The sequence below is a fragment of the Mirounga angustirostris genome, unplaced genomic scaffold (assembly GCF_029215605.1).
Source record: "Mirounga angustirostris isolate CCGP_5_RB_7025 unplaced genomic scaffold, mMirAng1.0.hap1 SCAF_12, whole genome shotgun sequence".
Lineage (NCBI taxonomy): Eukaryota > Metazoa > Chordata > Mammalia > Carnivora > Phocidae > Mirounga > Mirounga angustirostris.
The window spans coordinates 47862094-47887168 of NW_026991720.1; the positions used below are offsets into that span (position 1 = coordinate 47862094).

The 25075-nt window shown below is 38.4% G+C and overlaps 1 protein-coding gene across 7 annotated transcripts in view; it reads right to left on the reverse strand.

Moving 5' to 3' along the window:
- The window catches only part of TAX1BP1 (Tax1 binding protein 1), an 84927-nt gene extending 66358 nt beyond the window's left edge, over nucleotides 1-18569 (reverse strand). For all 7 annotated transcript variants that reach the window (XM_064575122.1, XM_064575121.1, XM_064575120.1 and 4 more), the window contains exons 1-3: nucleotides 18415-18569; nucleotides 12278-12446; nucleotides 2568-2670 (exon numbers count right to left, since the gene is read on the reverse strand). In XM_064575122.1, coding sequence (XP_064431192.1) covers nucleotides 2568-2670; nucleotides 12278-12439 — 265 coding nt within the window. In that variant the 5' untranslated portion in view covers nucleotides 12440-12446; nucleotides 18415-18569. The remainder of the gene's footprint in view (nucleotides 1-2567; nucleotides 2671-12277; nucleotides 12447-18414) is intronic.
- Nucleotides 18570-25075: the final 6506 nt, after the last annotated feature.

Consider the following 25075-nt stretch of genomic DNA (forward strand, 5'->3'; position numbering starts at 1 on the left):
CCTCCCCCCATCCCTCATGCTCTCTCTTAAGGAAAAAAAAAAAAGGTAACTTAGAGGAGTAGATTTGGCAATATATTTTTAAAAGTTTTTAAAAACCCCACCATCCTAATATGTACAAATAAATTTATTAAGCCATGGCTGAGTAACTTAAATGGCTACTAGAATTACTTTAAAAGTTTAAATAGAAAAAATATATATACTCTGACTAATCAGCTCCAGTATCATGACATTCAAAATTCTATAAACTAGATATTCAAGGTCTGATAAATCTCACAAAAATAACCCACTAATAAATAGTTCAAATCCATTTGAGATACAAGACCTAGTTATTCAGAGTTGTAATTTAAAGCCATCTAGAAAAATCTCTCATCGGATTAATAACATTGAAAATAAAATAGTAAAGCAATCAAATTACGACAAGGGTCCATATAGAAAAAGAATTGTATTTACGAATTTTTGTTAGTTGCTCTGAGTTTTGCATTTCAAGATTCTCATGACTCATTCACAAAATAAGTAAAGTGATTTTGGATTATGCTTAAAATCTCTTCTGGCTCTAATACTCCATGAGTAAGTTTTTCATGACTCTATCCTGACCTCTTTATGTAACAAATGAGTTCTAGGCAGGCAGAAGCTTTTATTTCTGAATTTCAAAGTAAAAATTAACATGATGAATTTTCAAAAACTTGGAAAACTTACTGCCTTTATGCTTAGCTCCCATTGAAAATGTTCTCAAAGTATAAATAAATCAAATGCTTTTTTTTTTTTTTCCAAACTGCTTTTAAACTTCTTGGTAGATCACTAGTAAAGTCATTAGTCACTGTAACAAACTGAGTAAATTAGTTTAAGAAAATTAATCACACTAAAAATGCCTGGAAATAAACCCACAATTTTTAAGAAAAAATATCTTGGGGCACCTAGGTGGCTAAGTCAGTTAAGTGTCCTACTTTGGCTCACGTCATAATCTCAGGGTCCTGGGATTCTGAGTCAGGCTCCCTGCTCAGCAGGGAGTCTCTCTGCCCTACCCCATGCTTGTGCATGCACTCTCTCAAATAAAATCTTAAAAAATCTTAAAAACAAAATCAGTTCCAATATACACATTTGAATTTGATTATCTAAAAAGAGGCTATGAGTTAAAAGATAAACCAGATACATAATTTACATCATTTCTTAATCCATAAAACATTATGAGGACCTAAATCTTGGTCTGTATTACAGTACAAATTTTATCCTCTGAATGTTTCTTGACATAGTACATAAAAAAATTTTTTTATATGCTAGTTCCACGTGGTCACATTGCCAAATGATTTTCACACCAAACATACACAAACCTCAGAATAAAGTTTTTTCAAAATCAAACCACTAAAATCCAAACTATGCCAACACCAAATACTGGCAAAGACGCAGAAGAACAAGAACTCTCATTCAATGCTGATGGGAATGCCAAATGGTATTATCACTCTGGAAAACAGTTTGGTGGTCTCTTACAAAACTAAACATACCACATGATCCAGCAATTGCACTCATTGGTATTTACCCAAATGAATGGAAAATTTATATCCATATAAAAACCTGTCAACGTATGTTTGTAGCAGCTTTATTCACAATTGACAAAACTTGGAAGCAGCTAAGGTGTCCTTTAACAGACAAATGAACAAACTGTTAGACCCATTCAATAGAGTATTACTGCTTCCTTTGCAGTTCTCAGATTTTTTTTTTTTTAATTTAAAGATTTCTTTATTTGAGAGAGAGAGAGCACACTCCCATGACAGAGCGAGTCTAGAGCACAAGCAGGGGGGAGGGGTAGAGGGAGAAGCAGATTCCCCACTGAGCAGGGAGCGTGATGCGGGACTTAATCCCAGGACCCTGAGACCATGACCTGAGCCGAAGGCAGACGCTTAACCAACCAAGCCACCCAGGCACCCCTAGTTCTCTGCATTTTATGTGCATTACAATATCATACTAAGACAGCATTCATTAGCTTCAACAGACCAAAAAGAATCCATAGCATAAATAAGGTTAACAATTTGCTTTAATATAATCCAAAAATCAGTGCAATTATAATACAAAGATCACTCTGAAGCAAAGTCTGTGACAGACTTCTAAATTAAGAGTATTTAATTCTGTATATAACGCCAAGCTAAGATAAGAATAAATTTCATATTATTCCCTTACATACATTTTATAAGCAACTGCTCTATAAACCGTGTTTAACAATCGTTGTGGTTTTCATATAGAATTATTTTTCTCACTCTAATTTGCTATATTATTCTAATATCAGTAATAGTTTCTCATCTGAAAAAAAAATCATCCAAAGTAAAGATCTGGAAAGAAACTCACTCTTCAATGAAAAGCAAAAAAAAAAAAAAAAAAAACCCTTTTAAATGTCCACATAAAATACATATCCTACACTACATATTTACATTCTATGACTTTTGCTAAACAAAGATATGAATTTTTCAACTTTGATATGATGGACATGCCTAAGTAGACGGTTACAATGGAGAACAACATTTTTAATGGCAAGAAAACATGAAATTTCATCAAGTTCTGCAGTTCTCAGTTCTTACCTTGAAATGCTAATACACAATTAACTGTTGATCCTTCTACGTAATGTTCAGGCATAGGAGACCATAAAAATGTGTAATAATCACGAGCAGTACTCCATCCAACCTAAAGGAAAATAACAAAAATACAGAGATTGTATTTTAATATTAGAGTGATGTCTTATAGCATATTGTTTTTTATTGCATCCTAAAGTTAAAACATGTGTTACTATGTTTACAAATCATTGAGTATTTTAACAAGCATGTCAAATTTTTATGATTTTTATTAAGCTATAACCTAATGTTATAAAAATCTATATAAATTGAACAGTAGAGTTTCTATTATGTATTAAAAATGCAATCTGATACCCAATTTCTCAAGAAAAATCTTAGCATGCATGTGATCAAATATACTTACGCTTCCGTTAAAATTTGATTTCACTAAACATAAGGGTTTTCTTTTTTTTTTTTTTTTTAAAGCAGGGCTCGAACTCATGACCCAGACCTAAGCCGAGATCAAGAGGCATTCACTTAATAGCCTGAGCCACCCAGGTGCCCCTTCATTAAACATTAAGTTTCTAAAACTTACTATTTTATGTCTCAAATTTCAGTATAACCAGATTTTCCGCTCTACCTTAAATGTGTTAACTTCACTAATCTCTCATGCCAAGTCTTACCTGCAGCCAATTGGTAAGTTTTATAAAAAGTCCTTTATTACCAAGATATTTATATATACAAATAGAAAACCTATGTCCCACATATATCTAAAACATTTTCAACTTATAAAATGTATATATTACAGATTTCAGTCTATATTTTCTAGATGGATTATACTGTGTTAAATACTGAATAGTAAAGATGTTTAAAACAGGTACACACAAAACTCATTTTATTGTGCTTCAGAGATACTGTTTTACAAAGTGAAGGTCTGGGATAATCCTGAATCAAACAAGTCTTTTTTTTTTTTTTTTTTTTTTTTAAGATTTTATTTATTTATTTGAGAGAGAGAATGAGAGAGCACATGAGAGGGGGGAGGGCCAGAGGGAGAAGCAGACTCCCTGCCGAGCAGGGAGCCTGATGCGGGACTCGATCCAGGGACTCCAGGATCATGACCTGAGCCGAAGGCAGTCGCTTAACCAACTGAGCCACCCAGGCGCCCCTGAATCAAACAAGTCTATCAGTGCAATTTTCCCAACAGCATTTGCTTACCTCATGGCTCTGTATCACATTTTGGTAATTCTCTGAATATTTCAAACTTTTTCATTATTATCGTATTTGTTATGGTGATCTACAACCAGTGATCTTCGACGTTACTATTATAATTGTTCTGGAGTATCACAGACCACACCCATATAAGATGATGAACTTAATATACATGTTTTGACTGCTCCACTGACTGGCCATTACCCCATCTTTCTCTTCTTGGGCCTCCTTATTCCCTGAGACTCAACAATATTGAAATTAGGCCATTTAGGGGCACCTGGGTGACTCAGTTGGTTAGGCATCTGCCTTCAGCTCAGATCATGATCCCAGAGTCCTGGGATCGAGCCCGCATCAGGCTCCCTGTTCAGTGGAGAGCCTGCTTCTCCCTCTTCCTCTACCACTGCCCCTCCCCCTGCTTGTGCTCTGTCAATTTTTTTTCTTAATTTTTTAAAAAAGGGAATTAGACCATTTATTAAATCTACAGTGGCCTCAAAGTCTTCTCAAAGGAAAAGACAGCTCTCACTCTTAAAATCAAAGCTAGAAATGATTAAGCTTAGTGAGGAAGGCATGTCAAAAGCCAAGACAGGCTGAAAGCTAGGTCTCCTGCACCAAACCATATTAAGGCAGCAAAGGAAAGGTTCTTTAAGTTCTTAAGCCTTTTTTTTTTAATTAATTAATTTATTTGACAGAGAGAGACACAGCAAGAGAAGGAACACAAGCAGGGGGAGCAGCAGGTAGAGGGAGAAACAGGCTCCCCGCCAAGCTGGGAGTCCGATGTGGGGCTCGAGCCCAGGACCCTGGGATCATAACCTGAGCTGAAGGCAGATGCTTAACGACTGAGCCACCCAGGCACCCCAAAAGAAAGGTTCTTGAAGAAAATAAAAGTGCTACTCCAGTGAACACATGAACGATAAGAAGCAAAACAGCCCTAATGCTGATATGGAGAAAGTTTTAGTGGTCTGAATAGAAAAATCAAACCAGCCACAACACTCTCTCAAACCAAAGCCTAATCCAGGACAAGGCCCTATCTTATCTTCAATCCTATTAAGACTGAGAGAAGTGAGGAAGCTACAGAAGTTTGAAGCTAGCAAAGGTTGGCTCATGAGATTTACAGAAAGCATCTCCATAAGAAAGAAGTGTAAAGTGAGGCCGCAAATACTAACGTAGAAGCTGCTGCATCAAATTATCCAGAAGATCTAGCTATGATAATTAATGAAGGTGGCTACACTAAATAACAGATTTTCCATGTAGATGAAACAGTCTTATGTTGGAAGAAGCCACCTAGGACTTCACAGCTAGAGGGAAAAGTCAAAGCCTGGCTTCAAAGGACAAGCTGACTCTTGCTAAGGGCCAATGCAGCTGGTAATTTTAAGTTGAAACCAGTAATACTCATTTACCCTCTCAAAAATTCGAGGCCCGTTAAGAATTATGCTAAATCTACGCTGCCTGTGCTCTGTAAATGGAACAAAGCCTGTATGATGGCACATCTGTCTACAACATGGTTTACAAAATATTTTAAGCCCACTGTTGAGACCTACCGCTCAGAAAGAAAACATTCCTTTCAAAATCCTACTGCTCATTCACAAAGCAGCTGCTTACTCAAGAGCTCTGATGGAGATATACAACAAGGTTAAGGTTGTTTTCATGCCTGATAATACAATATCCATTCTGCAGCCCACAGATCAAGAGTAATTTAGACTTGCAAGTCTTACTATTTAAGAAATACATTTTGGGTGCCTGGGTGGCCCAGTTAAGCACCTGCCTTCGACTCAAGTCAAGATTCCAGGGTCCTGGGATCAAGTCCCACATTGAGCTTCCTGCTCAGTGGGGAGTCTGCTTCTCCCTCTACCCCTCCCCCTGCTCATGATCTCTAATAAATAAAATCTTTAAAAAAAAAATACATTTTGTAAGGCTGTAGCTGCTATAGGTAGTGATTCCTCTGATGAATCTGGACAAGGTAAGCTGAAAACCATCTAGAAAGAATTCACCATTCTAGATGCCATTAAGAACATTCACAATTCACGGGAATAGGTCAAAACATCATCAGCAACAGAAATTTGGAAGAAGTTGATTTCAACCCTCATGGATGACTTCCAGGGGTTTAAGACTTCAGTAGAGAAAGTAACTGCAAATGTGATAGAAACAGCATGAGAACTAAAATTAGAAGTGGAGCCTGAAGATGTGACTGAATTGTTGCAATCTCATGATAAAACTTAAACAGATGAGGAGTTGCTTCTTACAGATGAGCAAAGAAAGATTTGAGATGGAATCTACTCCTCGTGAAGATGCTGTGAAAAGTGCTGAAATGACACCAAAAGATTTAGAATATTACAGAAATTTAGTAGTGGTACCAGGAATAAAAATTTAAGAAATTTTTAACTTTTCCAAAAAAAAAAAAAAAAATTAGATGAACAACATAAAAGCAACCACCCAGCAGAGTGCCCGACCTACAGTAAGCACTCCGTAAATGCCAGTTTTTGCACGCACAGTATATTATAGTGATTAAGAGCATAGGAAATAAGGTCAAACTGCCAGAAAAGATCACTTACTAGCTATGACTTCAGACAAGTTATTTCTGTTCCCTCCTCTTTAAAATGGAGATGATAATCTCAAAGGTCTATGTAATAAATAAGATAATCCCTCTAAAGAAATCAGCACAGTGCTGAGCACATTAGTATTCATTAAATGCTACCATTCGTTAATACCCAAGGACACACAGCCTTAAGGGACAGTGATATTGATTCTATGATATTCTCTCCCTCACTTCAGATCCCCCAATGCTTCACTGTCTCCTTAAAAAAAAAAAAAAAAGCCCATCTGAAGTTTTTCCCCCAACAAAATACACCTGGTACAAATCATAGCTTGTGTTCTTTGTCCCTGACCATACAGTGATATTGAAAGAAGTACTATCTAGGGGCGCCAGGGTGGCTCAGTCGGTTAAGCATCTGCCTTCAGTTCAGGTCCAGGATCCCAGGGTCCTGGGATCACACCTGGTATTAGGCTCCCTGCTCAGCAGAGAGCCTGCTTCTCCCTCTCCCTCTGCTGCTCCCCCTGCTTGTGCACGCACGTGTGCTCTCTCAAATAAAATCTTAAAAAAAAAAAAAAAAGTGTGACGCCTGGGTGGCTCAGTTGGTTAAGCATCTGCCTTCAGCTCAGGTCATAATCCCAAGGTCGTGGTATCGAGTCCCCACATCAGGCTCCTTGCTTAGAGGGGAGCCTGCTTCTCCCTCTGCCTGCCACTCCCCTCTGCTTATGCACGCATTCGCTCTCTGACACATAAATAAAATCTTAAAAAAAAAGATGTTAAATGGTTTGGTCCTTACTGTGTTTTCTCTTAAGTGAATCACAATAGCTCAAGACTATTCCTTATCAGTTGCCTATGATGGAACCTGCAAAGTATGCCTAACATACTTTGCTTCCCTCTATTGCCTAAGTCTGAGCAACTCTTCTCAAGAAAGTGGTTGATGGTGGTATAAGAAGTCACAGGTATCCCACGCTGAGCCCACGGAGGGACAAGATGAAACCCAATCTGAGTACAAAATATAAAACTATGCTTTAAATTCCTTAAGAAATGAACAATGGATCTTGAATGATCAATCTTAGGTCACTCTGGAAGGGACATGTCAGACATACATAAAAAAATAAATGTAGGGGTACCTGGGTGGCTCACTCAGTTGGGTGTCCAACTCTTGATTTCAGCTCAGGTCATGATCTCATGGGTCGTGGGACTGAGCCCTGCATTGGACTCCGCACTCAGCTGGGAGTCTGCTCGAGATTCTCTCCCTCTGCCCCCCACCATCCCCCTCAAATAAATATATCAAAATCTTTAAAAATAAATAAATGTAGGGGCGCCTGGGTGGCTCAGTTGGTTGGGCGACTGCCTTCGGCTCAGGTCATGATCCTGGAGTCCCGGGATCGAGTCCCGCATCGGGGTCCCTGCTCGGCAGGGAGCCTGCCTCTCCCTCTGACCCTCCCCCCTCTCATGTGCTCTCTCTCTCATTCTCTCTCTCTCAAATAAATAAATAAAATCTTAAAAAAAAATAAATAAATAAAATAAATAAATAAATAAATGTAAAAGTCTCTCAATCTGGAAAGATACAAAGTACTGGCTCCTTTAGGATAGGTATGGGGCTAAACTCCCACATGAAAATATAGTAAAGCAGGTCATAATGGAAGAAACCGTAGACATTTGGAAATTACGTAGGACCGTATGGTAAGAATAATAAACATCTAATGAAAAGAGTCAATAAACAACAAAGTGTCCAAGTCACAGCTTGTTTCTCTTTATTTTCCTGGTCACCTGGTTAGAATTTGATTGGAATTCAGATTTCAGAATTCAGACAGATTTCCATCCCTTAACACGCAAGGGAATTTGCCTTTTAATCTACAAGCAGCAAATGGAAAGAAAATTTTTACATTTAGAATAAGAGAATTTTAAAACAATGAAAAACGGCAGGCAGAATGACAACACTAAGAACAATGGAACAGTCAAAATTGCCTATGACTGTCAAAACAGTCACAGGAGCTACATTTGAATCCATTGAAGAGGGTGTGTCTATATTAAGGGAGGAACCAAAGCAACCATTAACAGTTTAGTTTGGGGAATTATAATAGTACTGGGTATCATTCTTCTGTTACTAATGCAATAGCAAAACAAGAGCAAAAAAGGAAATGAATGAAACAAGGATAACATGGAAGGAGAAAAAAAAAAAACACAAATGTGCCCCCCTCTTTTCTTTTAGAGAGGGAGAAGGGGAGGGGGCAGGGTGAGTGGGAGAGGGAGAGAAAATCTCAAGCAGGCTCCACATGGAGCCTGTGCTCTGTGTGGAGACCAACATGGGGCTCCATCTCACAATCCTGGGATCATGACCTGAGCCGAAATCAAGAGTTGGACACTTAGACTGAACCACCCGCACCCTAATGTTCCCTCAAATAGGATTAACATTTCAGAAAAACATGTTGGATGAGAAGCACTGATCATAATGAAAATTCTGAGAGAGAATGTAAAGAACAGAAGGACATCAAGATTACCTAGTAAAACTAAGATACTATAGAGAAACCTTGACAGAAAGAAACATTAGGGAGGGCACACAAAGAGCACCTGTAAAGAGAGAAACAGAGTTCCAAAGGGGACTGATTTTGAGGGAGGGGCAAAAGGAGACAGACCTAAGACTTGAGAGTAGGAAAGGTACTGAAAGTAAATTTCCTGGTTATATATAAACACAAAACTTACAAAACAGTATAAAATGAGCCTATGGATTTTTAAAATCTAGAAAAATATACACCAAACTTCTTCAAAATTCTAGGTGCTGAACCTTTCTGGAGAAAGTCCTAAAACCAATCCTCAGCAATCTCTAATTCCCTATGACATTCTTCCACAGTAGCAAGACCAAATCATCTGCATACTCAAGCCCTCAACTCTTAACACATGACCTTATTCCTCCTTATGAATATACTGAAGCCATGAATGAGTTCCAGTCCAAATTCATTCACCTAATTGCTGACAAACCCCCACTGATTCTACTTACGGGTTTTTATTTATTATTTATGGATTATTACCCACAACTGACTCCCTTTTCTACTTTAAGCCTTATCTCACCTAGAAAATAAGGATAGTCTAAACATTTTCTTGGTCTCCATTCTCTTCTAATTTCAAGTTATCTTACTCAACCCTCCAAGATAAAATTGACCTTTAAACTTTATCACTCTCTGCTTTACTTCATCCCTCAGCCAAATATTAAAACAATCTATAACATGATCCAAACCAACCTTTCCTATTCATCTTCTAAAACGGATTATTTGTCCCACACAAGTCAAATTCCTTAACACTTTCACAAACATACCACGCACACCTTCCCTTCACTCCTTCCCCCCTAGAGCTACTATCTGGGCACTTTCTCCCTGCTTGCCTTTCAATATTTTATCTATCAAAATCATCCTAGAGGACAATCTGCAGTACACCTAAGTGTTTTAAAACATGCAATGCAATAAGCAAGGCAATTCCACTTTATTAAACATGATTTTTGGGATGCCTGGGTGGCTTAGTCAGTTAAGTGCCTTCGGCTCAGATGATCCCAAGGTCCTGGGATCGAGTTCTGCATCAGGCTCTCAGTGGAGATCCTGCTTCTCCCTGGCTTGTGCTCTTTCTCTGACAAATAAAATCTTCAAAAAAATAAACAAACATGATTTTCTTTCTTGAGTCTTCCCATTTATTCTCAAATTTTTACCTGAAATTCCTATTGCCTGAAATTTCATGCCTGAAATTCCTATTGAGTTTTAAAGTATTATCCAGGCAATTCTACAATCCAAGGGCATTCTACACCATTGTATTCACGTATGTATTCATTTCTTAGAGAAAAGTTACAGTACTTGGAGTGCACAAGAGATAATAGTTTAGCATTACCAAAGCAAAAAATAAGCAGGCAATGACAAAAAAAATGAAATTACAGATCAACTCATAGAAAGCAGCCTTATATGGGGTACCTGTGTGGCTCAGTGGGTTAAGCATCTGCCTTTAGGTCATGATCCTAGCTCCTAGGATCAAGCCCCGCCTCTGGCTCCCTGCTCAGCAGGGAGTCTGTTTCTCCCTTTCCCTCTGCCCCTCCCCCAGCTCATGCTCACAGGCACTCTCAAATAGTCTTTAAAAAAAAAAAAAAAGAAAGCCTTATATGACACACTGGTGAAGTTATTTGTTCTTGACATTATTCCACAGATGATGAAGAACCACTCAAGAATTTGAAACAAAAAGAAGATATGTTCGTATTTTCATTTTAGTTTACACAGAGTAGTTTGAAGAACAGACAAGGTGGTGGGGGACACAAGAATGAAAACAGGGAAGACAAGTGACCTATTGCAATAGTCTTGGAAAACGATAAGGAGGGCATAAAATTAGGGCATTGATATTACAGATACAAAAATACATAGGCAAGAAAATGGACAGAATTAGTGTTTGACTAGATTTGAAGGGAAAGTCATTAGCTTTTGCATTAGGCAATAGGCCATTAACTAAAAATTTTTTAAAAAGTAGTTTGAAGGAAAAAGGTAAACATTCATCTTCTTGAAATACAATTCATCATCCTACATACCTACATATGCAAAGACATCCCACGGCCCAAAATAAAAACCTACATTTTAGCCTACAACTGAAGGCCTCCATGGACCAGTCTGAGGCTTAATTCTATTATCATCTCCCTCCACTTCCCTAAATGAAGCTTATGTTCTAGTCAAAGTAACTTGTATCCATTAACATTCTCACCTCTGTGCCTTAGCTTATACCACTTACCTGCCAGAAATGCCCCTTCCTTGCTTCAATCTCATTTCCCTGCTCTACTCTTCTGACCCATTCTTATACAAAACACCTCTCACTAAGTTTAACTTGATACCCATATCTCACATAAAATTGTACTGATTTCATAAATATGTTTACCATGAATGTATCTCCTTTTTGGAATTTGACTTAAACAGTAAGTAAATAGTGACTCCCCTAACAGGCAAAATCAAGGAAGAAGGGATTCAAAAAGGAAATGAAATGTCATTAGATGCCGAAATTTTATTTGTCCAATAGTTTTTCGGCCCTCCTCACTCTAAAAGGTTGACTTTCACTTCTAGATACTTTCAATGTGCCTAATTCTAGCAGCTATTCTTATTTCTACTTTATTGTTTAACTTATACATACCAGACAAAATCGTATCTAAAACTTATTCTGAGGGAGAATCTAGAGGAACCCAGGAGAAAAGTTTCATTATTTGGACATTTATGACATTTTAGCTGTTCAAAGAAAACTTTTTAATTTTATTTAAGTAACCTTTTGAGCCCAATGTGGGGCTCAAACTCACGAACCCAAGATCAAGAGTCGCATGTTCTTCCAACTGAGTCAGCTAGGCACCCCAAGGACACTCTCTTATGTTTTATTCTCCACTACATTCTGAAGAGTTGAAATTGCCAGAAAATCTTTAGCACAGTGAAGCACCACCATAATGATCACCTCAATGTAATTCTCAGGCAAATATTAGACAAAATGACTAGCAAAATGTAAAAACTGGGATTCTTGCCATCAGAGTTACTATTTAGTCATGTAAAACAGAATACTCTTAAAAAAACATAAGACAATATGAGCAATATTTAAGCAATGTAGGACAATAGAATAACATGGCTGTAGAGTCGTATAAAATTATAAATGACTGAAGAGACAATAAATGATATAGCAACTCAAAGGAAAAGATCTTTTTTCAAGTAATGAATGGAGAAAATAGAAGGAAAAAAAAGGTTCCAAGAAAGGTTTCACAGACCTTGAGTGACACAGAACCTTTTGATCATAGAGAGGCAAGTCTGGTGAACTGAAGTTCTCAATATTTGTTGTATGCTACCCTGCACTGTTAAATATTTCATGTTTACAAAACATTTAAGTTTACAACCGTAAAAAGGACCCTTAATGCAGAGTAAAGACAAGACTAATACAAGCTACTTATCAATCTGCTTAAAAAGAAAATAAAGTACCTACATGGAAGAAGTATGCAAAAAAAAGTTCTTACCTTGAATATACCAACCCAATCTTTTGGATGTGGATGGATATATGCAGTTAAGGTGTAATGACATTCCAGGTGTGCATTAGGAAGGTAACTCTTGGCCACATTTTGAAAGATGACATGGGCAAAGTTGGAAGTCTGCAAGGGGACTTCTTGAAAGGATGTCATTCTGAATCTGAAACAAGCAAATCATACAAGTTGAATGATACCAACTAACAAAAAACTTATACCTCAGAAAATACATAACACTGAATGCAAATTACATGAGCATTTGTATGCCATAATTATTAAGATACATACTTGAAACTCCTTAAAAACATGGTTAAATATAAAAATCCACAGAAACTGGGAAATAACAATTTCCAAAATGGCTCAGAAAGTCACATGGGGATTAAAAAATTTAAAAACCAAGATTCTCTCTCCCCTCTGCCCCTCCCCCACCATGCTCACACCTGCACACTCTAAATAATTAAATCTTTAAAAAAAAATCTGCAAGACACAAATGTTTTCCATATTTTGTGCTCTACTTTTGAGAAAAAGATACAACTGAGGATTTACTCAAAAAAGCTATCTATAGGGCGCCTGGGTGGCTCAGTTGTTAAGTGTCTGCCTTCGGCTCAGGTCATGATCCCAGGGTCCTGGGATCGAGCCCCACACCGGGCTCCCCGCTCGGCGGCAAGCCTGCTTCTCCCTCTCCCACTCCCCCCGCTTGTGTTCCTGCTCTCGCTAACTCTAATAAAAAAATAAAAAATAAAATCTTTAAAAAAAAAGCTATCTATACAGTATCACACAAATTCAGTACAATTACTGATTATTGATTCTACACTACACATAAAAAACTATGACAATGTCCCTATGGTACTTGCTCCTAAGTCATCACGAAAATCTCTGTGATGGGAAAACCGGGGCCAGATTTTTCCTAACCAAATTAATTTACTTCACAAATCAATAAAGTCTCTACAGGGCAAGCACAGCAGTTAGTCTCTGCTCAATTTAAATATTAAGGAAGTCTTTATTGCTAAGAAGATCTAAGACAACATGCTTTCACAGTGTTCCTTTTGCTGACCTGTTTGAAATACTAAGGCAAATTTTTAAAGTTTCATAATAAACACTTCAGAAAATATCCACTTTTCTTCTGTATCTTCTCTGCTTCTGTTAAAGTACTGCTTTACTGAAACATAAAGAGACTATCAATGGTGAACCTGGAAGCCACTGTGGTAGAATGCCAGTCTGGTTGTCCCTTAGCCGCTCCCCAACCTGAGCTTCGCCAGGATTCCAAGAAGAGTGCATTCAGTAGCAATCCTCCTACACCTCTGCACTAACAAAATGGCTTAACTACCAGCAGCCCTATTTCACGGAAGGATTTAACTATCACTACATTTAACTATGCCAAAGCCTTCAATAAAATGAAAAGGTAGCACTTACTTACAAACACTGAGAACTCTTCCTAAAATAAATGAAGAGTTTTATTACTTTCTTTGAATTGTCTGAGCTAATTTGGGTTCATGGGGATGTCACGAATAAAGTCACTAATGATAATCTCTTTTCAAGTCAATGGCTTCATAAAGAAGGAAAAAATAACCGATTGATTCCAGTTTTGAAAAACCATTCACTAATGGTTATACCAGTTAAGAGAAACAATAACTAAATCAATGAAACCAACCTCTAGCAGATCCAACCACCAAAACTAAGTCAATTAGTAATATTTTCCTACAAAGAAAATGATTTAGATTTCTCTGAGGAAAGCATTTGGTAAGGAGAAACTAAGGCTAGCTTAGAATGAGCTGCCAATGTTTTTAATTAAAAGTAATTTAAAAATGAAACTTTTTCTTAAAACTTGACATGTTTCCTAAAGTAAACTAAATCAACAAAGCTGTAATTATGTTTTATGTCAGTGAAATTTAAACTTTTGTTTAACCTCAACTACACAATGTTTCACAAATCCATAATCCGGGTGCCTGGGTGGCTCAGTCGGTTAAGCATCTGCCTTCAGCTCAGGTCATGATCCCAGGTCCTGGGATCGAGTCCCACGTCCGGCTCCCAGCTCAACAGGGAGTCTGCTTCTCCCTCTGCCTCTGCCTACCGTTCTGCCTACTTGTGCTCTGTCAAATAAAATCTTTAAAAAAAATAAAAATCCATAATCCAACCTTACTTTCACTTCACTGAAAAGTTAAAGTAGAAAAATAGCAGGAAGGTATACATCTATGTATTTATGTATGAGGGACATGTGTGAAGACTTTTAACCTAATTGTTTACCAGTACATATAAACACATTTTCATTTTAAATATATTAACATGAAATTTCATTTTTAAACCTTCCCCCCAAAATTCAAGTTTTTAATAGAACCTAACATCAGACTTTAAATATACTCGATTATAAATCTTATGCATAATATAATTTGTGATCATCCTACTAACCTTTATTAATCTCTATCCAACACTTCAACCTTTTTAAAAATTTCAGTGAAATTTAACTATAGGAATGTTTTACAAGTCATTCCACTCTCATTACTAGTTTTTTAAACTTTTTTAAAAATTAAATTCCAGGGGCGCCTGGGTGGCTCAGTCGTTAAGCGTCTGCCTTTAGCTCAGGTCATGATCTCAGGGTCCTGGGATCGAGCCCCGCATCGGGCTCCCTGCTTGGTGGGAGGCCTGCTTCTCCCTCTCCCACTCTCCCTGCTTGTAGTCCCTCTCTTGCTGTGTCTCTGTTAAATAAATAAAATCTTTAAAAAAAAAAAAAAATTAAATTCCAATATAGCTTCTAGTCATAAGAAGTTAACAAGGGTAAATGTAATCTCAATGTAATTACATGAATCAACCCATTTTAAATAGTAAAACAAAATTTCCCATATAATTCCTGTTTCACTACTCACTCAGATAAAATGAATGAAAAGAGGAAACATAAAAATGCTGAAATTCACTGAGAATGTCAATTTATCAAGATGATTCAGACATTTATACAATATCGCGTGTGCACACACACACAGGACACACACAGCCCAGTGGGGAAGTAATGTGCAAAGTCACTGCATCACCTTGTGGTAATGCTTGGGAAGTGTAGCTTCACTAACATTCTAAAAACAAACTGCACCTCAGCTGGAGAGGAAACACAGCCCCCCCTACACAAAAAGGGAAGTGGAATCAGCTGTACTATACCAAATTTTGCTTCCCATTCTCTAAAGTACATCTCCAGAAACATGGGTACATTAAGATGCAAGCCAAGGCTAAGCAAAAATTTTCCACCCAAGAATTTAAAGAACCAAACACATTCAGCTGAGAAACAAAGTCTGAAATGCATATACATGATGCCTGCAGTGGCTTCTTCCACGTATCCTACTATATTTCCACAAAGGTCCAACATGTCTAGAGTTCCTTTGCATGTGCTATGCTGTAAACTTTATACTATAAAATCTTTGGTCTAAAATCCAATTTTGTTATTTGGGGGGTTCATCAATATCTAAGGAAAAGATAGTAATGTGCAGTGGGCACTTTAGTTAAGTAGCTAAAATAAATGGGGGGGGTGCAGAAGGTGGAAGCACTTTGTTATCTTTATTTCTTTCTCCTGGAACGTTTTCAAGCCCAAAACAAATCTGGCTTTTGTGGTAGTATCCTTCCAGTGGCTTCTGATACTCATTTTATTGGACCAGGCCAAAAATGTAAGCCTTAGTCAACTAAACCAGAAAATATACATACTAATTTTGTTCTGTGTCATGTGACTGTGGTGGCTGTATTTTTTTTTTTTTTTCCCAAAGGCCTTATGAAGTTAAAGATACTAAACTAATGGTAAGGGAAATATCCTGATGTCCAGGATTTGCTTTAAAAACTCCTGGGGAAAAAAAATGTACTGGGGGAGGTAATAAAACAAGTTTAGTAAAACGGTAGTTCCTTTTACTATTTGTTCTCCTTTTGTGTATAAGTAAAGATCAGTAATAAAAACTCCACGTATGACCTACCGCAATAGGAACACATGTAATGTAGGGAATGGCAAACTTAGCAGAAAGTTTTTAAAATCTTCAGTTAAAAGTACATGAACATTTAAAATTATCTCTAAACTTCAGTCTCATAGGGCACACAAATATCTGAAGGAAAAACTGACATTCTAACAGTTTAATTATTCATACTTTAGCTCAAAGACTATCAGCTGGTTTATAGAGCACAAAAATGTTATCTGCAATCTTTCTGGGAGGCAGAAGCAAAACCAACAATCCGTTAATTGACACTCTTAAAAACATCACTTATATCTAGATTTCTTCACAACTGAGTGCCACTACACTCTACCCAGATGTTACTAATACCACTTTTATTTACTCTGTAGATTGTTTTAAAAGATGGTTTCTAAAAAGTTTAACTTGGGGGCGCCTGGGTGGCTCAGTTGGTTAAGCGACTGCCTTCGGCTCAGGTCATGATCCTGGAGTCCCGGGATCGAGTCCCGCATCGGGCTCCCTGCTCGCCAGGGAGTCTGCTTCACTCTCTGACCCTCCCCCCTCATGTGTTCTCTCTCATTGTCTCTCTCTCAAATAAATAAATAAAATCTTTAAAAAAAAAAAAAAAGTTTAACTTGGCCCATATAATGAGGGAATTTTTATCTTTTTGTAAGGGTTTATTTGGGCCAAAATACACTTTAAAAAGCCAGAAGAGCATACACCCAATATTTTACTTACGGTAATATCAAAATTCCAAAAGAATAAAATCCAATAATTTCGCATATGTATTCCCCAAAATATTCCCCCAAAGAAGTACATGAACATCGTTAGGACGTTTCATAGTTAACATTAAATGGCTACAGCCATAACCGTAAACAGAGGTATGCAACTTAATGTGATGACGAGAAAACTACAATAGGATGTCCTCTGAAGCTGCAAAAAAATAAAGTTAAAAAAAAAACCTAATAAGTCATTTCTAACGTAATCAAGTAATTAATTCTTCAAGAGATCGAACCCACTCTAGATAAGAACAAAACAAAGGCTTGGCGTCAGCCTTCTCTAGACATGAATTGTACTGTGAGGGGCAATCAGCCCCCTTTTATATTAACATGCTATTCAAAAATCTCTTTAAATGCTTTGGAACTGAGCACCAAAACTGTAATTACTGCACAGTCCGCGCTCAGTCTGTAGAAATTTTACAATGAGCGTAAAGCGGAGTTGAAAAGTTAAACTTTCCCCATCTAAATCCTTGTCATAAAAGCAATTCGTAACTAAACTGTGATGCCTAAAACGTAATATATGTAGAAAGCCAAATGCCACAGTGTTTTCAAACATAACTATTACAGAAAAGGTAATATAGGTGTATCAACAGTCACACACAACCCCACCCCCACACGTCAAACAAAGATTGCCCCAGGCGATGAGCGCTGGTCCGGACTAGCCCACAACTGGCAGACCTGCCGGGTGCTGGGTGGGGTAAAGAGGGAGTTGTGAAATCAAGAAAAGTTGCCTAAGCAAAGGGAGACGTGACTCTCCTCAGAGATCCCTCCGAACACTAAACGTAGGGGCTATCTACAAACATACCAAGAAAAGCGTTTGCTAGACCTGTAGCCCAGGTGAAGTACGCGATCCGGACACCTACAGCTAACTCCGCCCCCTGCCCCCCAGACGTAGGCGGCGCAGTGAGTCTCCGCCTCTTTCTCCACAGGCGACACAAACCAAAACACCTGAGTTTCACCCCACCCGGGCAAACCCGAGTCTCGGACTCGACCTGTTTTCGCAAGCTAACCCACGCCAGGAGCACACATACTGCCCTCAAAACACACCCTAAAATTGGGCATCGAGCAAGATAGGTTCTTCTTCAGGGGTCCCCCGCGTCACTCGCCCCCGCCAAAGTGCCCACGTCCCACGGCTCCCCCAAACAGCGAAGGCCTATCCCGGGGCCTCCCCGCCGTGTGGGGCGGCCACCCGTCGTTTTTTCCATCCCCACTGCTAACCGAAGTTGCCACCACCCCCGTCACAATCGTAGTCCAGGAGGAAAAGTTTGTCCTCGGGAAGGAAAGCATCGTCATTTGGCTGCATCGTCACCAGGAGATCATTCTCCAGACTGGCCAGGCCCCTAGACTCTAAGAGCTGAGGAGCGTATCACGGACCCCCAAAGAGCTCCAGCTGGGGACCGCCCCGCAAAATGTGCTGGGGCCGGCCGGGGAAGGCGCTTACCCAGCGAGGAGCTCCGGGACAGAGGGAACGTTAGAGAAGCTTCCGAGCTTGTACCGCCATCAGCCGCCGAACCTCTTCCGCCACCACAACCACCCTCCGAGCCAGCTGCACCTCCCCTCAGGTCAAAAAGCCGGCGTTGCGTCACTTCCGGCTGCGGGGCCGCCCCTTCCGCCGCCGCTGCCGCCGCAGCCACCGCGCGGAGTGGGCCCTGCCGATCTGCTGAAACATAGCGTCCGCACCCGTGGTTTTTTAAAACCTACCCCGCCCGCGGAGCCAAGAAGTCCAGGCCGACCTTTTACCTCCGCTTGGCCTCGCGGTAGTTAGTCACAGACCTAGTCGAGCAGGGTCCCTTTGGATTCGCATTTTTCATTTTTAAATTTTTACTTTAACCGGAAAGTTAGGTAACTTAAGTTAGGTTGGAAGGGTAGTCCAAAGGTATATGGACTATTACCATGTCATTGCCTGGATCTTAAAAATCTAAGTGAATCTATTTATTTTATACATCAGAAAGTAGGGAAACGATAGAAGTAAGGGAGCGGCCACATGGTTAGGGCTGCAACCCCTAACTCCAAGGCTCTTTCCCAACTCCCGGTCCAGTCCTGTGCTTGTTTAACTGTGAAATTTTGTTCACTAGAAGACCTCAGTTCTAGGAGCGTTTCAGTTCCAATGCTCTATGATTCTATTTCCTCTTGCTCCAGCAGTGGCCTCTTTCTGCCCGCACTTCTATGAGTGATTACCTGCTTTTCTTATCGGAGTTGTTTTGTGTGTGTGAATTTTGTCCTGTATTCTCTGTTCAACTATATTTTCTAAAATCACTTCGGACTGTTACGTGTCTTACCTTCCTATAGTAGGCATTCAGGTTGCATCCTAAATCTACAGAAGCAAGTGTATTCTGTTCTAAGGCATCATATTCCTGTGTTTCTATAAAACCCTTATAAAATCTTCAGTATCCCCAGGGCGCCTGGGTGGCTCAGATGGTTAAGTGTCTGCCTTCGGCTCAGGTCATGATCCCAGGGTCCTGGGATCAAGCCCCGCATTGGGCTCCCTGCTCCTTGGGAGCCTGCTTCTCCCTCTCTCTCTCTCTCTGTCTCTCATGAATAAATAAATAAGATCTTTAAAAAAAAAAATCTTCAGTATCCCCAGTAGAGAAAGGATAATTAGATCACATTAATCGCTCTAAATACAGAACATACAAAATCTCATATTCTTTCATTTTTACTTCCGCATATTTAAGATTACAATCCCTTCCGTAATACAGGATCTCAATGTTAGCTGATTTGTTTCCTATATATTGAAATCTTTGAACTTAGTTCTGTTCTGTATAGCATACTTGATGGTAGAATTTCAGAAGAACTTTAGAGTTCATTTAGTACCAACCTCCTTATTTTACAGAGGATGAAAATGGTGTGATAATATCAGTAATCACTAATGTTACTAGTAGCAGTCTTCTAGTAGTGGAAATATCTGTGTCCCTTAAGAAATGCAAATATAGTAGTGAACTTTATAAGCACAATTTTTCAGAGGTGTCACTCTGTATGTTTTAACCACATTTATTTACATGTAATAAATCTCTAATTGCCACCAATTTTCAGTTAATGAAATCAGAAAAAAAATATGCTTAATTAAGCCATAATTGGAAAATATTTTTGTGCAAGTATTTTTACTTTATTTTGTTATTTTTGATAATATCTTGAATTTTCAGATCTTATTTTCCCTATGCACGTATTTGTTTAGGAACTTGCTTTAATCCATTTAGTAAAGATCCCTTGAATTTTCAGACAATGTTTCTCCCAGCAAGATAAATATATATCCTTTCAGTATTTAATTGTATTCTTTGAAATTTGCCCTTTCTATTTATAGCAGTGTACTAAGGCCATAAAGGATATGGATCCACACATAAAACCTTTGGGCCAAATGGATTTCAGAATTAAGAATTTTTTAGACTTTAGAAAAGTGTACTTACTTTATGTTACATGACATCCCACAAGGTCTCTAGCAGCACTTCATAATCAAGTTAACATTTTTTAAGAAAAATTATGACTATCACACTGCAAAGTGCGATAAACAAAGCATACAGTCTTCTACTTCAGCTCAGATCAGGTTTTTCAGATAAGGTTTTGCCACTTTGCTAAACCATGGGTTTAGGTCAAGTTTTACTGACAAATGAGTTCAAGTCAAGATAGGTTTTGCCACCAAATGTTAAGAAAACATTTTATTTTCAAAGTTTTTTGTATTTCAAAATAGTGAATAAGGGACTGTAGACCTGTTAAAAGAACTGTTGGAAAGTAAATCCCTCAGTCTCCCATGATATTTCTGGAACAATTAAAATTTCAAGTAGTTTCTGGATGCCCGGGTGGCTCAGTCAGTTAAGCGTCTGCCTTCGGCTTAGTCATGATTCCAGAGTCATGGGATCGAGTCCTGCATCCGCTCCTTGCCCAGCAGGGAGCCTGCTTCTCTCTGCTGCTACCCCCCTGCTTGTGCTTGCACGTTCTCTCTCTTTCTGACAAATAAATAAAATTTTTTAAAAAATAATAAAATAAATTTTTAAAAAACCAATTCCAAGTAGTTTCTAGATAGATGTCCTAATCTATCACATGCCACCTATCCCATGTTTGACTGAGCAAATACCTAAAAGACACCATTCCTTTATTAGAAGAGCTTATGATAACAAAGGGAAGAAAATAAAGGAATCTATGAAAATATGGGTGACTAAAATATAAAATATAGTAAAAAAATTAAAATGAAGTATAAAATAAGATATTCAGAGATGAGAGAACTCAGTATAAGCTTTCGTGAACAGTACACTTTTCTTGGAGGAGGTAGGCCTATTCTGTTAAAGTTAAGTAGGGTTTTGATGAAGAGATGGAAGGAAGAAGACCCCAAGTCAGGATGTAAGAGCTTGGGCAAAGAAGTCTGGTAGGGAGAAGATCCTGAACAAAAAATAATTCCCATCTGTGGAGTACTCAGTGCTTGCCAGACACTCTGCTGGATACTTAGGTTGCCTGCACCCCTCACAACACCCCTGTAAGGTATCACCCCATTTTTCAGGGGAATGTGGGTTCAGAAAAGTTAAACACCTTGCCCATGATCATGAAAAGGGCAAACCAGACTTGCACTTAAATCTATGACTCCCAAAATTCATACATCTCCTACCATGCCATGCTGTTTCGTGATAAGTGCCTTTTGATCATGTATTATGTGCTTTGGGTTATGCCGGGTGCTCTGAGAAAACAGAATAAACCATGGTAGGAAATAGAGAAGTAAAGGAGAAAGAAGGATTGATACAGATTCAATTAATTTTGAATTAGCAAGACTTCATTAAAGAAACTGAAGTAGGCTTTGAAAGATGAACAGGGGGCTCCTGGGTGGCTCAGTCGGTTAAGCATCTGCCTTTGGCTCAGGTCATGATCCCAGGGTCTTGGATCGAGCCCTGCGTTGGGCTCCCTTCTTGGTGAGGAGCCTGCTTCTCCCTTTCCCTCTGCCACTCCGCCTGCTTGTGCATGCTTTCTCTCTGTCAAATAAATAAATAAAATCTTTTTTAAAAAAGTTGAACAGGATCTGAAAAGGAAGAGAAAGGGCTTATGTGGAAAGAATGATTAAGAGGGCAGAAATTTGACAAATAGGTGGTACAACATGGGCTGAAAATTAGAAAAACTAAGTTCAAATAGACATGTTATAGAAATGCCATTACGGGTTTTGAAAGCCAGGCAAAATAAATTATTTTCATCTTTTGATTTTCCTTAGACTTTGTATTAAAGATTCCCTTTGCCAGAAATGATTCTTTCCCTAAAAATTAATACATCTAGGGTGCCTGGGTGGCTCAGTTGGTTAAGCGACTGCCTTCGGCTCAGGTCATGATCCTGGAGTCCCAGGATCGAGTCCCACATTGGGCTCCCTGCTCAGCAGGGAGTCTGCTTCTCACTCTGACCCTCCCCCTCTCATGCTCTCTCTCTCTCTCTCATTCTCTCTCTCAAATAAATAAATAAAATCTTTAAAAAAAAATAAGAAGAAAAATTAATACATCTATAAACCTTTATTTTATAAAGAGAATGAATAATGGTAGGTTTTGGTTAGAGAGAGATTCAAAACACTCTATGGTTATTTTCTCTTACTCTATATTGGGAGATGGTCTTGATGTACTCTTTGCCCATATTGCCTCTCCTCTGCTACTCTCCCAGATGTTTGTAAACAACTTTGCTCCTTTGGGGTGCATACCAATCAGTTATTACCTGATCTTCTGTCCTTGTTACTATCCTCTGCTGGTCTCCAAGTCATTCTTCATCATTCTCTGAAGAATATCACCTAGAGCAGTCTTCCTCTCCATTCCAAGCCCTTCAGTATCTCCTTGGATGAGATTAAAATTAGAAGGCCACCATGCTGGCCTCCTAATTTCTTGAACCCCTTAATCTCAAATAACTTCCTCCACTCCACTCCACATATCTTATTTCCATGCTCATACCTTGGACCTTGTCACCACCCATAACTGCTTCACCTTTAAAAATTAAGCATTCTGCTCTTTGACAACAACCTTCTATTCTTCTAACTTGCTTATTCAAATGTGCCCACTATAACTATTTCTCAAACCCATCGGGATCTCTAATCCATTCAGCTTTCTCCTTTTAATACTTCCTTTATTATCCAACTCTGAGTCCATGGACTCTTATGTCATTAACATTATATCCAATATCCTATACAATACTTTGATTTTCCATCTTGCAGGTTAAGTGCAATGTCCTATAACAAATGTGTTACAGACTCTGTAATCATCATATGCTTTACAACTAAAGGTTATGTCTGGGAATACTAAGTATAAACTTTGACATTAAAACTAAGTGTTTTGGGACTCAAGTGTCAATGGATAGATGAATGAATGAGGAAGATGTGGCATATACATACAATTACTCAGCCATCAAAAAGGATGAGAGCTTGCCATTTGTGACAACATGGATGGACCTAGAGGATATTGTGCCAAGTGAAATAAGCCAGAGAAAAACAAATAAAATATGATTTTGCTTATAGGTAGAATCTAAAAAAAAACCTACCACCAACAAAATTAATAAACAAAAAGCAGGAACAAAAACATAAATACAGAGAACAAACTGATGGTTGCTAAAGGGGTTTGGGGTAGGAGGATGAACAAAATGGGTGAAAGGAAGTGGGAGATACGGTTTGGGAATGAATAAGTCACTAGGATGAAAGGTACAGCATAGGGAATGTAGTCAATGGTACTGTGATAGCATTCTATGGTGACAGATGGTAGCAATGCTTATGAGCATAGCATAATGTATAAACTTGTCAAATCACTATGCTGTACACCTGAAACTAATGTAACTTTGTGTGTCAACTATATTTCAATAAATACATACATACATATTTAAAAAAACACACACACAACTTTAAAAATTAAGCTAGGCACCTAAAACTGCCTTAGCATTTTTTAGGTATAACATTGTAACCTTTGGGGCACCTGGGTGGCTCAGTCAGTTAAGCAGCTGCCTTCGGCTCAGGTCATGATCCCAGGGTCCTAGGATTGAGCCCCGTATCTGGCTCCCTGCTCAGCCAGGAACCTGCTTCTCCCTCTTCCTGTGCCTCTCCCCCTGCTTGTGAACTCTCTCTTTCTCTGTCAAATAAATAAATAAAATCTTAAAAAAAAAAAAAAAGAATTAAAAAAAACATTGTAACCTTTATAGCATTATCATTCTCAAAATTTCTTGAAAATTATTTTGTAAATGATTATACTTAGAATTTACTTTCTAGAAATGTAGTCTTCAGAGTTTCTGTGTAACCTAAGTGATGCTTAGAGATAAATTTATTGTTAAAGTTTCAGACAAAATTATATACAATGTAGCATGTACAAGTTGTCTTTCAGTGAATAAAATAAAACCATTTATCATAAAAAACTTAAAAATAAAAAATTAAACGAATAAAATTGAATGTCTTGGGAAGTTTCTTGCACTATAAAGAAAGAAACTATGTAATTTATGATATTAAGAAATAGAGCCTGCAGAGATTTATACTTTAGTAAGACCTTTGCCCCACCTGGCTCCTAACAGTGTTCTTTGTTCCTTGTGCAATTGAGAGGTCACTGGAATGTAAATACTCTCTCACCTCTCTTCTTTAGCTTACTCAGAGAAGTAACACCAGCTCTGTACTTTGAATTCTTAAGATACTTAGGTCCAGGGAAATTCTTTCTTCTCAGTGCTTTAAATTACATACCTTAATTTTTTGGGTCACTTGCCTATCAGTGGTAATTAAAGTTAATAAAAGTTATTTTGTTGGGCGCCTGGGTGGCTCAGTTGGTTGGGCGACTGCCTTCGGCTCAGGTCATGATCCTGGAGTCCCAGGATCGAGTCCCGCATCGGGCTCCCTGCTCGGCAGGGAGTCTGCTCCTCCCTCTCATGCTCTCTGTCTCTCGTTCTCTCTCTCTCAAAAAAAAAAAAAAAAAAAAAGTTATTTTGTTAACTAATCTCTACCCCCAATGTGGGGCTCAAACTCACCACCTTGAGATCAAGAGTCTCATGCTCTACTGACTGAGCCAGCCAGGTGCCCCAATAAAAGTTATTTTAAGAAAATGTTATTAAGATAATCTTCTGAACTTCTAAAATTTAACAAAAGCTGAATCAAAATTTTAGGTTGAAAGATGTTTTTATTTCTTCAGATC